Here is a 15,950-nt window from a genome sequence, read left to right on the forward strand (position 1 = left end):
GTGTTTTTTTAAATTTATGTTAATTATGGGCGGTTGATTTTGGCAAGATCAATGACTATAATTAATCCACATGTTTTACCTGGAGATTTCCTTCGCATTTGATCTCTATTATATACGGCGTGTATATATATATATATATATATATATATATATATATATATATATATATCACTCGTGTTTGTGTAGAAGAAAATGTATGATTCTTGAATTAGAAATGAGATGCATTTTTTTTCCAGGAGATTTGTTGGAAGGGACTAAATCATAGCAGAAAAGTCTTGTACTTATTTTTATCAAAACTAATATTTATAGATTGGCAAAAACTTGTGTGAGACCGTCTCACCATGAGACGGGTCGGGTCGGGACAAGATGCAAATGTAACACTTATATGCACAAATGTCATACTTATATGCTCAAATGTAATACTAATTAAGAATAAAATTTTTGTTACTTATTAGGGTAAATGTAATACTTTTAAGGGAAAATACAATACTTTTACATTTCGATTTAAAAGTATTACATTTTTTCCTCAAAAGTATTATATTTGCCCTTATAAGTGAGAGGCGCTTGTCAACATTACTTATTATGAAAAATGTATTACTTTTTCTCTTATAAGTAACAAAAATTTTATTTTTGATTAGTGTTATATTTGAGCATATAAGTATGAGATTTGCACATATAAGTATGACATTTGCATGGTGTTTTGACCCGACCCGACCCGACCCTTCTCACGAATAAGGATTCGTGAGACAGTCTCACACAAGTGTGACCCTTATAGATTAAACGTGATAGCGACATATCAGTGTAGGAAAACAAAAGGTGAAAATAATTCATATAGATTTTACATATCCTTACAATTTTCTTTCTAAAAAAAGATTTTTTAAAATGCGTCTTTTGTAGATGATGTTGAAAACTTGCCATTACTATATGAGAATGTAAAGTTGTTCATATGTAATAGTTCACAAATCACACAAGAAATATATGTAAATTTTACTGTGAACCGCGCACTAAAACGACGTCATTTTGATTAATGAAAACAGACCGATGAACTGTAGTATTAGTTCCTTTTTAACACAACTGCAGTATCAATTCAACACAACTGTAGTATCATTTGAGATGAACTGTAGTATCAGTTACGGAGATTTACGGGAATTGTTTCTCCCAATTATTGAAACAACGTCGTTTTGAAACCATAGTCCACAATGCATTATGAGTCATGGTCCACAATATAACAACTGAGAAATGTAAGTCATATTAAGAAGACTTATGTAATGGTTTTCGACTAAAAATGTATTAACAAAAATCAAATTTGTGACTTCCCGATACGAGAATTATACTCAACACCCATTTTCCCTTTTTGTTTATATAATGATTAAATGAAGGGCTATCTTCTTTCCTTTTATTTTCTGCTACGCAGCAACACCACTGATGACTGAACCAATCCTTTTTCCTCCTCTCCTTTCTCTTTTTTCTTATTTGGGAACATCAATGCATCTTGTAATTTATCTCTTCTTATAACTCGCAAAGCGAAGATAAAAAAATACACCTTGTAATTTACTTCTTCTTACAACTTGCAAAGCAAAGATAAAGAGCTTCAGGTTTAGAGTTTAAACCTAAAGACTTTCCTACATTTTGGGAATTGTTATACACTCCTATCTTAATTTATTAGCCTGCATTTTTGGATCATTTTGCATCAAATTCCTTCCTACTCCCATTCTATTTACATTCCTTGTTTCTGCTCCATACTATATTTATATTATATTAAATGTTAGCATGTCCTTTCCTACCACTGGCTTGGTTTCAGACTCCAAGTCTTGAGCTTTGACCACAATTTCCTGCTGACAAACAGATTTTAAGGATCCCATCTTTCCCCAATATTTATGAACCTAATTTTAGGGCAACTCTGACAGGAAAGGAGGAAAAAAAAGTAAAAACAACTTTTATTTTGACCCGAACTTCTTCTCTCAAATTATTGAGGTGAATATTTTTCTTGAGATTCACATGATAAAAGTATCTTATCTTTGCTTGTCAGGTAAGGGAGTAAAAGTGAGGAGTAGAATTTGAGAGTATGCAGAACATGATGAATTAAAAAAAAAAAAAAAAAAAAAGGAAAAAGAACACCCCACACCCCCAACCACCCCCCTCCAAACCTAGAAAAAGGAAAAAAGAAAGAGGATTCCACAAAATCCTTGCTTGTGTCACCCCTCCTGTTACTTTATCTTTAAATCTTTAATAACTTTCACCCTCTCAAATAGTGAATCCCTTACAGATTCCGTCTACAATGATTATAAATCATGACAGTATTGAAGAATAACACTCCCCTCTCCCCCTCCCCCTGAACTGTATGAGTCCAGGCAGGGAGCTTAGTAGACTTTGGATTTATCTCCTTCTCCATTCAAACCCCACTCTCTGTCTCTTCTACTAAACTGAACCACATTCTTTGTTTGGGCATAATAGGGTAGAAAATATGCTTGATATAACCTGCATTCTAATCTTCTTCCTTATTATCACCTCATTCTCTCCCTCTGCTTCATTAATGGCGGCTTACAACCTTACCCTTCCTGGTCAGCACCCCAATCCCGAAGCTGTTGCCCTTCAAGTTCACAGGTATATAAAAACACATTTCCCATTCTCCATTATAACTTAACTCCTTTTATCTGTTTATAGTTTGTATGCTGCACTTCTTTAATGTCTTGTACAATGTAGTATTTCCAATGCCAAAGATCTTGTAGTCAAGCGGCATGAAGTGATTTTCCCAACTGGGAGGTCATGAGTTTAAGTCTGGGGTAATATTGACTCGTTGGGCTTCAGTAGGTTTTAGCAAAGGATTAGCAAAATGTTTATTGGATTTTCCAAAAAAATAAAAGCAAAATGTTTATTGGGATATTACTTTTGTAATGTATAAGAACCAAATATTCCTTTTTCTTTTTCTTTGTTTAATTTAATGGGATTAGAGGAGACACTATTTTCCTGTGTCTCAGTGAGTAGATATAAATCTTTATTGGTTGCTTGTCCTCATTACTGTCTACCTGCTGCCTCAACTCATTTAACTGCCATTAACTTTACTCTGTCTACCATGGCATCTTATATGTCATTCTCACTCCCCGGGGTCCAATGAAATTATTGTGTAATTTTAGCATGCTTCTTTCCCGTACAAAAACAACATAAAAACATACCTAACAACACATCTTTAATCTGGTCACATTGATAACATCATATCCATTTTTTAACTTTGCCCGAAAAAAGTGGACTAGTGGATAAAACATTATTCTACCAACACCCTCTAAGTTGAACTTCTTTTACTAGTGTTTTTCAGTAGGTTTACATCTCTGGTGTAGGTTAAGGTTATTTCGCAACATCAATAATAATGAATCTGGTTTATACCATAGTTGCAGTAAACGTTAAGTACTTGTCGGGCGGTAGACTAGCGCCTAAGTACCTATAAAAACAAAAAAATAGTGCATGTGTGGGTGTATGTCATATATTATATATCTTTTATTTCTCTTATTTATATAAATAAATAAATATAAATATAATAAAAAATTAACAATGCCTACTTGTTCAAGTTAACTCGACTAATTCTGTCGAGTTTGACGAGTTAATTCGGCCGAGTTTGTCGCCAACTCAACTCAATCGACCGAGTTAGGCGTTAGACAGTCGACCACCTAGGGAGCAATTTGCCTCGGCTTAGGGGCGCCTAGGCGGCCGATTTTTACAACAGTGTTCTATAATGTGTTTGGTGGAGACCGATGAAGGTCAAGTTTAGCCACCAGGAATTATTGAGATCAGGTGAAGTCAGTAAAGACCAAGTTTATAACTCAACGTGGTGATGATTTATAGGGAAATAAAATTAGACATTCACTACTAGCTATAGTTTCAATTTGTCCTAACAATATGTTTCTTTTTGACGCCAAAACTTGAAAATCTTGTGCAGCATAGTAAATGCATCGCTTTCAAGACTGCTATCAACAAGAAGAAAGCTATTGTCGACATGCGAGACCGGAAATCCGATCGACGATTGCTGGCGGTGCGACACCAATTGGCAGTTAAACCGGCAGCGGCTGGCCGACTGCGGCATCGGGTTCGGGCAATACGCCCTGGGCGGGAAGGGCGGGCGTTACTACGTGGTCACCGACTCATCCGACCCGGACCCAGTCAACCCACCTCCAGGCACTCTCCGCTACGGCGTCATCCAAGCGGAGCCGCTCTGGATCGTCTTCGCCTCCAGCATGCTCATCCACCTCTCGGAGGAGCTCATATTCAACTCCTACAAGACCCTCGACGGCCGCGGCGCCAACGTCCACATCACCGGCGGCGGCTGCATAACGCTGCAGTACATTTCCAACGTCATCATCCACAACATTCACATCCACCATTGTTACCAGTCCGGCGAGACCAATATCCGGTCGAGCCCCTCTCACTTCGGCTGGCGGACCTTGTCGGACGGCGACGGGATTTCCATTTTCGGGTCGAGGGATATTTGGATTGATCATTGCTCGCTCTCGCACTGCAAGGATGGGCTGATCGACGCCGTGATGGGGTCCACCGGGATAACCATATCTAACAACCATTTCTCCCACCATAATGAGGTTATGTTGTTGGGTCATAGCGACGATTACTTGCCGGATTCCGGTATGCAAGTCACCATTGCGTTTAACCACTTCGGGAAGAAGCTTATTCAGAGAATGCCGAGGTGTAGGCGAGGGTATATCCATGTAGTGAACAATGATTTTACGAGGTGGGAGATGTACGCCATTGGAGGGAGCGGCAATCCTACCATCAATAGTCAAGGGAATCGGTACATTGCACCCTTTGACCGCAACGCCAAAGAGGTACACACATTAACCCTTTTTTGTTTTTTTGTTTTTTTTTGTTTTGTTTTGGGTGGAGACCCGTGAAGGGTCATGTCCATCACGACATTACTAATGGATTGTTGGGTGTAGACCAGATTCCAGTAAGGTCAAGTCTAGTACCCTATTTAAAGTTAGCAGGATTCAAATCCAATTCAGAATAAATTGACAATACGTCATCTAACTAATCTTAAGTCCTCAGAACTGTTGCACAATGAGCTAGTCAGTGTTGCGAAAATTTCATCTAGGTGTCGTTTAATTCCCGCCTAGCATATCACCATTTGGTAGTCTAGGCGGCCTGCCGGCTAGGCGACATCCTAAGCACCGATTAGGCTGCCTAGTTGGCCGATTAACTATTGTTCTTTTTTTAATGGTTTATTTCACTCAAAACAACATCGTTTTGAGCGAAATAACCCTAAATTGTACAAACTTGATATTTTTAGGTTAATATTTAATATTTTAATATTAACTATTAAAATATTATATAATTTATACTCCGTTATTATTAGTCTTAAAGATTGTGAAATAACACACATTGTCCTGGGCGCTCCCCGAACGTCCAAGGAGCGTTTAGCAATTTTTTCAACTATGACTAGCCCTATGGGCCTAACATAAACCAATTTTCACAATGTTGGTGTAAGATGTAACATAGGATGCTCTTAAAGATTGAGGAAATTAAATGTGTGTTTGGTTGGATAGGTGACAAAAAGAGTGGACACATCAGAAGAAAAGTGGAGGAACTGGAATTGGAGGAGCGAGGGGGACGTATTGGCAAACGGAGCCTACTTTGTAGCCTCGGGGGAGGGAGTGGAAGTTAAATATGAGAAAGCATACAGTGTGGAACCCAAATCCGCTAATTTCCTTGACCAAATCACCATGAACGCCGGTGTTCTTGTTGGCAGGTCCCTCCTTTCACTTTTTCTTTTTCTCTTTCTTCCTTTTTCCTTTCAGTACCAGAGAAGCACTAACTCCCTGCTTTTTGAGCTTCCCCACTTTTCATTATTTTAGTCCTGTGGATATCGAGATTGAAATGACATGTTCAATTGTTTTTTGGAAGAAAAAAACATGAATTTTGGTACAATGTAGTGGACTAAAAGGATGTTTGTATGAGCAGGGGGAGTAGCAGTGGCAAGTGGACTGCTTCCGGGAATGTCACCGGCGACGATGATGGGAACTACTTGATGGCAATTTCCGGTGACCCGGACGACTATGACGGCGATTACGCCGGGGGCTACATGCTTTGCCCTAAATCCATTCTCTTGTATTATCTGCTAGCCATGTTAACCTTAATGTTATTGTAGTAAGTATTCAAGAGGGGAAGGGGAATGGGAAAGGGAAAGGGAAAAAAACTCTTTCTTTTGCACTTCAAAGTTCCTCAAATTTTAGTGTTGACCTTTCTAACACCACCAAATTTGCATTCTCTACTTGAAATCCAATCCACCCAACAATTCAGGAGTTTATCATATCACATAAACTTCTTGAAAAGATTAGAGTTCTTGTACAAACTTTCACAAGCCATTCTTAATTTAAGCTGCACCAATCACTTTGCACAATGAAAAGAAAAAACAAAAAGGGAGAGAGAACTAGAACAGAGTACCATTTACAATGTTGATGGCTTATGCTTCCAAGATTGTATAGCATTTGTTGTCTATGTATGCTCATGAATTTGAGCATCCGATTTAACCGTGCACACCGTCTACTCCTAAACCGAGCGGGTTTTTGGTGATGTGTCGTTTTAGCTGCAAGCTACTAATCTCTGCCATCTTAATTCCCGCTGCTCTTCCTGTTCTGTCGCGCAAGCTGCATTTTCTGCGTACTGTCTTTGGCACTCTTGGAATAGGTCGGAATCCATTTCCAAAAAGATTTTCTGAACATTACCAGTCAGCCCTTGGATCGCTTGGTTCCAATGAGATTGTATGTTCTTTTCCATGGCCTCAAAGATGATTGGCAATATGACATTCCGGTTCTGTGCAATCAGGTTTACTATATGATCGTTATTCCACAAGAATAGGGCGCGCTCTGCTACCTGAAATACAAATTGGCTTCAGAAACATCTTTAAAAGAGATTCCACGATTGCAATGAATAGGGAATCCATGACTAAGTTGTCTTTTCCAAACATTCAGGAATTTTCATATTTTTAGCAATGCAAGCATGTCACTTATAGTTGATGGCAATTAGATGACGGATTCAAAAGTATTTCTTGTCTATGTGCATCATAGTTTTTGCAACGACTGGTATGTTCATAGATTTTTTTGATCTTGCAACGACAAAAATATTCTTTTCAACATCAAATTCAGTAAAATACAAGGATAAGTCAAATTCACCACAATATCCAACAACTCTAGATCAAATCCAATAAAATACAAAGTGGTTTGCAGGGTCTAAATGACTTGACTTTGTCTTTTTTGACAGAGTTGTTCATTGGATTATTCTCCTAAAAGAGGCCTGAAAAATTCTGGAAGATGTATCCAAATCTTACCTAAGTTGACATCTCAAATAATGCTTTCTCATTGTCACTCTTAAAAGCTATGGGGCATAATAATTAGGCTTCAATATTAAATGATTTAAAGCCACTGCACTACTTGCATATAGAATTGGTTTCTCAATGACATAGTGAAACTGAATAGAGAAAAGGTTGAATTTTGCTAAGAAATGTAAGGACTGAAACCATGGAAACAAACCCTTCCCTATATGTGTCAAAATGCAGTACTACATCAATCCCAATGGTCACCAAAGAAGGTACAATTACCTCTATATATATGTTTGATAATTTAGCTAAAACTAGAACCATTAAAAGCCCACAACTGAGTGCTTCCTAGATGGCTTGTAAATTCACATCATTACTTAAAGGGGGTGGAAGGGTTGCTACCCGGTCAGTGAAGGTTCTCAAATGAGTAAGATTCAAGATATAGGCCCTGCTTGGTAAATAATTAGCCTGTTAGCCAATTTTGACCTATTTGACCATTATTAGTTGTTTGACTTGGTTAAAATATCAATATAAGTGATTGGCTAATAAGCTTTTTGTAATTCCAAAATACTAAATTTCAAAATGCTACTCAAAGCAACCTTTTCAATTAGCCTTTTGAGAAAAGAAATTATACCAAACAGCTATCAGCTAACAGCTAATTTATCAAACACTTTTCTACAATCAGATGATATTATCAATTAATTATACATTCTAACCCAATCAGCTAACAGAATCAGCTAACAGCCATTTACCAAACAGGGACTGTTCAGATTGGAAGTTGATGATGAGAAAAATTAAGAAAGTGGAAAGTGGAGAAGATCCCAATGGAAGTATTTGTACGGTAGGTTAATGGCATGCTGGAGGCGAAGGATATACCTTGCTGAAAGAATAACGAGCCCTTTCCTTGTAGAAACCATTTATTTGATCATGGTGGTGAAGGAAGCCACAGAGGCATTGCTTCAAATGACAGAAGCAAGGGAGAAAAGCCAAGTATCTGAAGATAAGTAAATAAAGGACAAAAGTCCAAACACAAGAGAGGCACAAGGGTCCTAAAATGGGAAAAAGAACCAAGAAGTAATCTCCTCAGTCCTCATAAAATCCCCCATAACAAAATTAGAAGATAGGATAAACAGCGTTTTTGGGTTTCTACTAAACTTCTTTTTATTCTACAAATGACAATGTAACTTCTTGCATCAATAAACAATATGCTTATCAACAATGCTACTGTATATTAATATGGCCAATAGGCAATAACTGAAAACCTTACATTTAGGCATAGCAGAAACATGCCAAATGTCAACTTCTCGCATGCTTTATTTTGTCCTATAAGACACTCCAAGTAGGCACAATGCATTGATCATGAACATGAGCAAATCACGTAACAAGTAACTAACTTTTCTACACAAAGCACCAAAGGACAAACAAAGTTGATAAATGGCCCTTATGATAATTGATAAGCACTAAATACTACAGAGCACTTGAACAAATTAATTATCTACTTAAGCCAGTATTCACCACAGAGAAAATTCAAATCAACACTGCAGATCAAGCAACCTTAGAATAAAATGAAATAAAAAAGTTGCAAATAACAATATTTTGACAGGCAATTATAAGTTTAAGGTCAGAAAATTATTTTAACCTGGGAATGTGAACTGTTAAGGCAGCGAGCTATCTGTCTAAAAAGGGGAACCATGCAGCGCTGAAACTCTGACACCTGCGTAGCCTCCAGAACTTCCTCAAGTTCCCCAAGAAACAGAACCTCTTTTCGGCAATTTGTGACAGGCCAGTATTTCAACAAACCTCTTATAACAGCATCTGCCAGCTTGAAGTCCTTCTCCATGAACTGGACAACACAGTATGACAACTGCTGATGATACACTGCATTTGTTTTCGGCTTGTGGAGCGGTATGAGTGCACGAACAAGAAACAGCTTATGCTCCTCTTTCATCGGCAACGCAAATCCATTTATTATGCTCCCTAGAACCTCCAAGAGCTCACCTATGCCGCTATGCTTCTCTGTCTCATATATAAACTGATAAAAGATGTTACTCATTGCCTTCCTAATAAACGGACGATGCACCATGAACTTCCCATATACGCGATGAAGAATTGTTTTCAAATACTCTCTCTCCCTCGGGTCTTCGGAGTCGAATAAATCCAATAACTTCAACACGAACGAATGGTCTATGAACTGCTTTGCAACTTTCGTGTCAGTATCAGACGAAACAACATATCGCAATAGCAGCTCATATACAATCTGTAAGTGTGGCCACGAGGGCTCGAGATAGGGATCATCCTCCCCATCAACATTTTCCGACCCGGTGTTCTCGTGTGAAGCCGGGGGCAAACACCTGAATATATTAACAGATATCATCTTCACCATTTCCTCCTGATTGCTCTCACTGATCTTCCCAGAGCCAGATTGAATAAAATCTACAAGCTCTACAAGGCACTGCCTCTTCATCTCCTTCTCCCTAATCATCTTCACCACATCCGTGAAATCAAACTGGAAACAGCAAATCTGAAGCTTCCTGGAAAACAAATTCTGCCGCTGTGACACCGGCACATCCCGGAACAACGGCAGGGCCTCGAATGTCCCCGTCGCCGGCGCCGGCGCCGGTGTTGAATTTCCCGGCGAACTACCCCTTGAAGCATGATTCACCACCACAACAGACGCGGAGACCGCCCCATACCCCCCAAAGTCTTGGGCGTCCGGTTTGGGCACTTTCTTGTGCCCTCTCTTCATAATTTTGTTCAACATCTTAAACTCTAAACCCTACCCCCTAAACTATGTAAATTGCAGCGAAATTTCAGAGAAAAATTCAAACTTGTCAAACAAGCAGAGACTAACCCTTAACAGCAATACAAATTAGTACATATACGAGAAAGTTAGAAGAGAAACGTACTGTGTACTGAAACTATAGCCGTGGACTGCACGCCGGAGAAGGCAAGAGAAGGCCGTCCGACGGAGCAAGTTTCCCGTCGATCAAGTGAGAGATATGATTGCAGAATACATATATAAAAGTGAGATTTCTTTTGACATTTTCATTTTCTTGGAGGACCGATTCAATAATTTTAAGTGTTTTGAATTCTTCTTCACCTTATTGGAGGCCCCTATAGTTATATAATTTAAGAGAATAGGTCCTGGAAATATAATAATATCACAACAAACACCTACCAACATATTCTCTAAAAAAAACAAATATTGTTGTTGGAAATATTTTATAATATAGTGTCATAATACATCAATACTAGGTGTTGGTTCGGATGTAACATAACAAAACAACCTCCATTATATACTGCTCCTACCCCCAACACATCCAATTTACCATATCCATTTTTCTTTTTAAAAATAAACTTTTATCAGCTTTCGACTATTTGTGTATATTGTATTCAATTGTTTAATTATTGATTTTTGAAAAAATTGTACTTTTCGTCCATAAGTTATACGATAATTGTAGAATTTGTTTATGAGTTTTGGTCATGCGCAATTTTCGTCCCTAAGTTATTATTACTGTTGCAATTTTTGTCCCTGAGTTATACTAAAATTGTAAATTTCGTTCATAATATTTATTAGTAAATATACGAAAAGTGATGAGTATGACTACAATTCTACAAGTGCCATATAACTTTGGGACCAAAAGTACAATTTTCCCTTGATTCTTTGTATTAATTTCTTCCTCTCATTTCTCAAATACTGCATACTGAACCATGAATTAGGTATATGTGGGTCTTTATATTAATTTCTTGTAACAAAAGAAATTAATTTCTTTATATTAATTTCGAAATAAATTAATTTCTTTATATTAATTTCTAAATTGACATGATGCATGTAGTCCTTTTAGTTGGAGGTATCAAAGAAGTAAGTGAAATACACTGTACCCTCTCTATTCTCCTAGCAATGACTTTATTCCTTAGTCTCCTATCAACGAAGACCTCCACTAATGACTTTCTACAAACCCTCCTATACATGTAACATCACAATAAATATTTGATTCACAAAATGATAAATTACTTTTAAAAATGTTAATTAGATTTATTGGAACGATTAGATTTATGTGTTTTGTTTAAAAATGAGATAGGTAAGATAAACATGTTTGGTTGAAGAGTTGTTTTTATTCATTTATTAATTTTATGTTATAATGGTTATTGCCTATTTTTATGTATTTCAATAAATTTTAAAATTAAAATAAATAAGGCAATGGTAAAATAGAGAAGTAAATAATTTAAAATTAATAAACTAAGAGTTTGAACTTGAGAAACATTGTTGTATGTCTTGAGGAGAGACAAAAACCAATGGATTAAAATAACAAAATTAGTAAAAACCTTATGTGGAAGTTATGTTACATAGGCATGTGCAGAACCCACGCGACCCAAAACCCATGCTTCTAAGTTCTACATGGGGTGGGTATCTGAATTCGAGAAGCAAACCTGCCATTTGGTTGAACACACTTCCAGTTTATAGGTATTTGGGTAGGGTTTGGTAAAATCACACTCAAATCGTCCGAAAACTCGAATATGTGTGTGTGTGTGTGCGCGCGCACACGCGCGTACAAGGGTGGGTTTGCCATTTCATCTCCTTTGTGCAGTCACGACACCCTGGCCTCTCTCAGACACTCTCATTTCTTCTCCGTTAGTCTATTCTCCATTTCTCTCTAGTCTCCATCCCTGAGACTCTCTTGTCTACTCTCAACTAGTCTACTCTGTAGGCAACTCCCTTCGACAATTCGACTCACTCTGTTTCTCTGTTGAGTGTTGAGTCTGTTCGGTTGTTCGCTGTCAAGGTTCGTAATAGACGCCGATGAACGGTGGTGCTATGGTGGAAGCCTCAAGCCAGCGAAGCCTTGGTCGGTGGTGGTGTGGTGAAACTGTGGAAGCCATCCTTTTTCAGTACTGTTGATTGCTTGAAGTTGAAGCCCTAGTTCTCTTGAAAAATATTGGAGAAAATAAGTAATCAAAAACGTTTTTAATACTATTTTGGGGGTGTTTGGTTATTGGCTTATAAGCCAAATTTTAGCTTATTTGACCAAGTTTAGCTTTTTGACCAACCAATAAGCTATTTTGAAGTGTTTGGTAAATGACTTATTGGCCTTGGCTTATTGGGTCAATAAGCTGAAAATTGAAAAGCTAATGAATGTAGCTTTTTGTATCAGCTGGTTGGGAACAATGGGTATATTGACTATTTTATCCTTTAAAATCAATGGGATTTACTTTTAAATGGGTGGTGTGTTTGTTATTTTATAATAATAATAATAATAATACCCTTAAATGTCATTTTACATTCAATCAGCTACTAGTAAACAGCTAATTTACCAAATAGTTTTTTATAACCAGCTAATACAACCAGCTGGTCAAACCAGTTAACACAATCAGCCATCAACTACTAGCTAAACCAACCAGCTATCAGCCGTTTTCCAAACACCCCTTTATATGGTTCTTGTCTTCTTGACTTATTGTGTTATATTGTTAATTGTTTGAAATTGATACTTTTATAGTTTGATGTATTTTGTATATTTTCATTATTGTGTAAAATATGATAAATTGTGACTTTGTGAACCCTAATTTGTACGTGACTATGTGAGGTCGTGAGTCACTAACTCATTAAGCCCTAATTTTTGGGGCTTTTCATATGTGTGATGAATTTTTCAAAATTCTAAGGTATGATTTTATGTTTATGGTAATATGACCCTAAAATTCGTACATACTGTATTTATGAATTATTGGGTATTGGTATGTCTAATGTAAATATGTACAATGTACTGGTAGAAGCCTAAATCTGATTATGGATTTTTTGAGCCTGAAATGTTGAGTGTTGATTATATGAGCCCAGAGTCCTAAACCCCTAAATTTTGGGCAATTCCATATAGATGATGATTTGAAAATTCAAATTTGATTATGGATTTTATGGTAGGAGTCTAACTGCTTTAAAGCTATTAATGTGTAATCTGCTTGAATATGTAATATGTATGTATGTTTATCAATTAATTATGGATTTTGTGGTGGAAGCCTAAGTTGCATTAATGTAAAATGTACCTTAATCTATAACATGTATGTATGTTTATGCTTTATTTGGACATTTGTTTACTGATGCCCATCTTTATAGATGGAAAGCATAAGAACATCTTAGCACAATTGTAATTCCTTATTTACATTATTTAACTTCTGTTTGTCTTTAATTGGCTAATGATTTTAAATATGAGTAGGAGCCAGGAAGATGTTGAGTGTTGAATGAATGAATGCTGACTGCTGAGTAGTTGATCGTTGAGTGTTGATTGCTAGACTGTTGAATGGTCATTATTGTCTTATTATTGTATTTCCGAATTCTGATTTGTTGTGATTGTGAACTGTAATGTAACTTTTAATTTGGAGTTAGCCACTTGACACTTTGATAGTTTGGACTCTGGATTTTTTACTTTTAATTTTGTAATTTGTAGTTTTGTAAATTGAGTTTGTAATTTAGTTGTAAGTTGTAACTTGTAAGGTTAAATCTTGAATAGTTGATCCTTAAATAAGTTAAATCTTTAATAGTTTAGTTTAGATTTTTTAATGCTTCAAATGTTCAAATGATCCAAGACTTGGTGTAAAACATATTCAGTTGATTAATCAAATCAATCAATAATTAATTATATAAATTATTCTCGCATGCAAATACTTTAATTTGTCTATATAGCCATGACTTGGTCTACAAAATTAATGACGGAGTAAGATTTAACATTAAAGATGTTACGTAGTGAATGGTTTGGACAATGACTTAATTTTACTAGTCAAATATTGTACGCTCTATGATTTAATAAATATTCAATTATAAAAAAAAATCAATAAATTATAAATAAAAAAAAATATAAGTTTAGAAAGAATTTATAAGTGAAAATTCTATCAACATTTAGAAAGAATTTTATTTCTCCATTATTATGATTTTTTAAAATGAGCCTAAAAAGGTTAGACTCATATCCACTCGAACGCATTGAATGTTTGTCCTAAAATTGACAAATGTTATCATTTTTTTTTTGTTGTTGTTGTAACATTATATTTAATCATTTTCGGACATCAAAATTATGATTTTCTCTCCCCTAAAATTTATTTTGACTTATGAATATTCTACCAACGCTTCATATTTATATCTATATATATATATAATAACAGAAGTTCCTGGAAAGCTTTTCCCCCCAAAAATTGCTGGGCATTTTAGTCAAAACATAAATAATAAATTAATATAATTAAATTAAGGAATATAATGAACGGAATCAAAACATAATGAATATTTATTACCCTAGAATAAAATTAGAAGGAAGACCATGTTTTATTCAATTATTTTAAGTAATAAAATTTGTACCGTATATACATATACATGGATAACTATTAACCTAGAATATTTATAATTTATATAACATAATGTATGTATACGTTATATAAATATTTATGTATATAATATCTATAAATATGTATATGTACGTTATAATTAATATAATAAATATTATATATCGTTAAAATTAAATGCATAATTAAAAATTATAATAGGAAAAGTCTAAAAAAAATAGAAGGAAGACCATGTTTTATTCAATCATTTTAAGTAATAAAATTTGTACTGTATATACATATACATGGATAGCTATTAGCCTAGAATATTTATAATTTATATAACATAATGTATGTATACGTTATATAAATATTTATGTATATAATATTTATGTATATAATATCTATAAATATGTATATGTACGTTATAATTAATATAATAAATATTATATATCGTTAAAATTAAATGTACAATTAAAAATTATAATAGGAAAAGTCTAAAATAAAATAGAACTAAGACCATGTTTAATTGAATTATTTTAAGTAATAAAATTTGTACCGTATATACATATATATGGATAACTATTAAGCTAGAATATTTATAATTTATATAACATAATGTATATATTCGTTATATACATATTTATGTATATAATATCTACTAATATGTATATATACGTTTTATAATTAATATAAAAAATATTATATATGGTCAAAATTAAATGCATATGATTGCTCTAATCACAACCCCAGATTCAAAAGAATTAACGTGTATAGTAGATAAATTGGTTATTAAGAAAAAAGTACGGGAATGAGAATACACATTATACTCTACGATTTGACTTAGTCCAACAAACAACCACCCTAATTACCTAATTTTACCTAATTAGAATACACTCAAGGATTATATTTACTCATTTGTAATTAATAAATAATCAATCAATAATAATTATTAATCAATTATTATTATTATTTTCCAAATAAATCTCTTATGTAATAAATATCATACCACTATATAAATCAATATGAATTCAACTTATTTTACATCATTCACTATATATTAGCACTATAGCCTCATAGCATAGCAAAAAAATTATATCTATAATAGCCCCTACTTTTGTTACACTCAATAAGATAAACGCCTACAACACTGAGTGGTCAATAATAGTACGATTGATTCGTATTTACGAAGTAAAGAACAACAAAGGTGCAACCTTAGAATCTGTGCTGGAAGATGTAGAGGTATATATATATATATATATATATATATATATATATATATATATATATATATATATATATATATATATATATATATATATATATATATATATATATA

General features: G+C 34.8%; 2 protein-coding genes across 3 annotated transcripts; one reads left to right on the top strand and one right to left on the bottom strand.

The window, feature by feature from the left end:
* Positions 1–2,323: 2,323 nt before the first annotated feature.
* Positions 2,324–6,253, top strand: LOC116029281 (probable pectate lyase 12). The gene is made up of 4 exons (XM_031271203.1): positions 2,324–2,604; positions 3,932–4,829; positions 5,547–5,749; positions 5,962–6,253. Exons 1-4 carry the CDS (start codon positions 2,465–2,467, stop codon positions 6,146–6,148), a joined length of 1,428 nt encoding a protein of 475 aa, XP_031127063.1. The 5' UTR covers positions 2,324–2,464; the 3' UTR covers positions 6,149–6,253.
* A 42-nt stretch (positions 6,254–6,295) lies between these two features.
* On the bottom strand, positions 6,296–10,397 carry LOC116029282 (serine/threonine protein phosphatase 2A 57 kDa regulatory subunit B' beta isoform-like). Of its 2 annotated transcripts, XM_031271205.1 has the most exons (3): positions 10,222–10,397; positions 8,955–10,103; positions 6,296–6,873 (listed from the first exon to the last, which is right to left on the bottom strand). In XM_031271205.1, exons 2-3 carry the CDS (start codon positions 10,074–10,076, stop codon positions 6,583–6,585), a joined length of 1,413 nt encoding a protein of 470 aa, XP_031127065.1. In that variant the 5' UTR covers positions 10,077–10,103; positions 10,222–10,397; the 3' UTR covers positions 6,296–6,582. The 2 variants fall into 2 exon arrangements, with proteins under 2 accessions (XP_031127065.1, XP_031127064.1); XM_031271204.1 differs by having other exon boundaries at positions 8,955–10,396.
* Positions 10,398–15,950: the final 5,553 nt, after the last annotated feature.

The sequence above is a fragment of the Ipomoea triloba genome, chromosome 9 (assembly GCF_003576645.1).
Source record: "Ipomoea triloba cultivar NCNSP0323 chromosome 9, ASM357664v1".
Classification (NCBI taxonomy): Eukaryota; Viridiplantae; Streptophyta; class Magnoliopsida; order Solanales; family Convolvulaceae; genus Ipomoea; species Ipomoea triloba.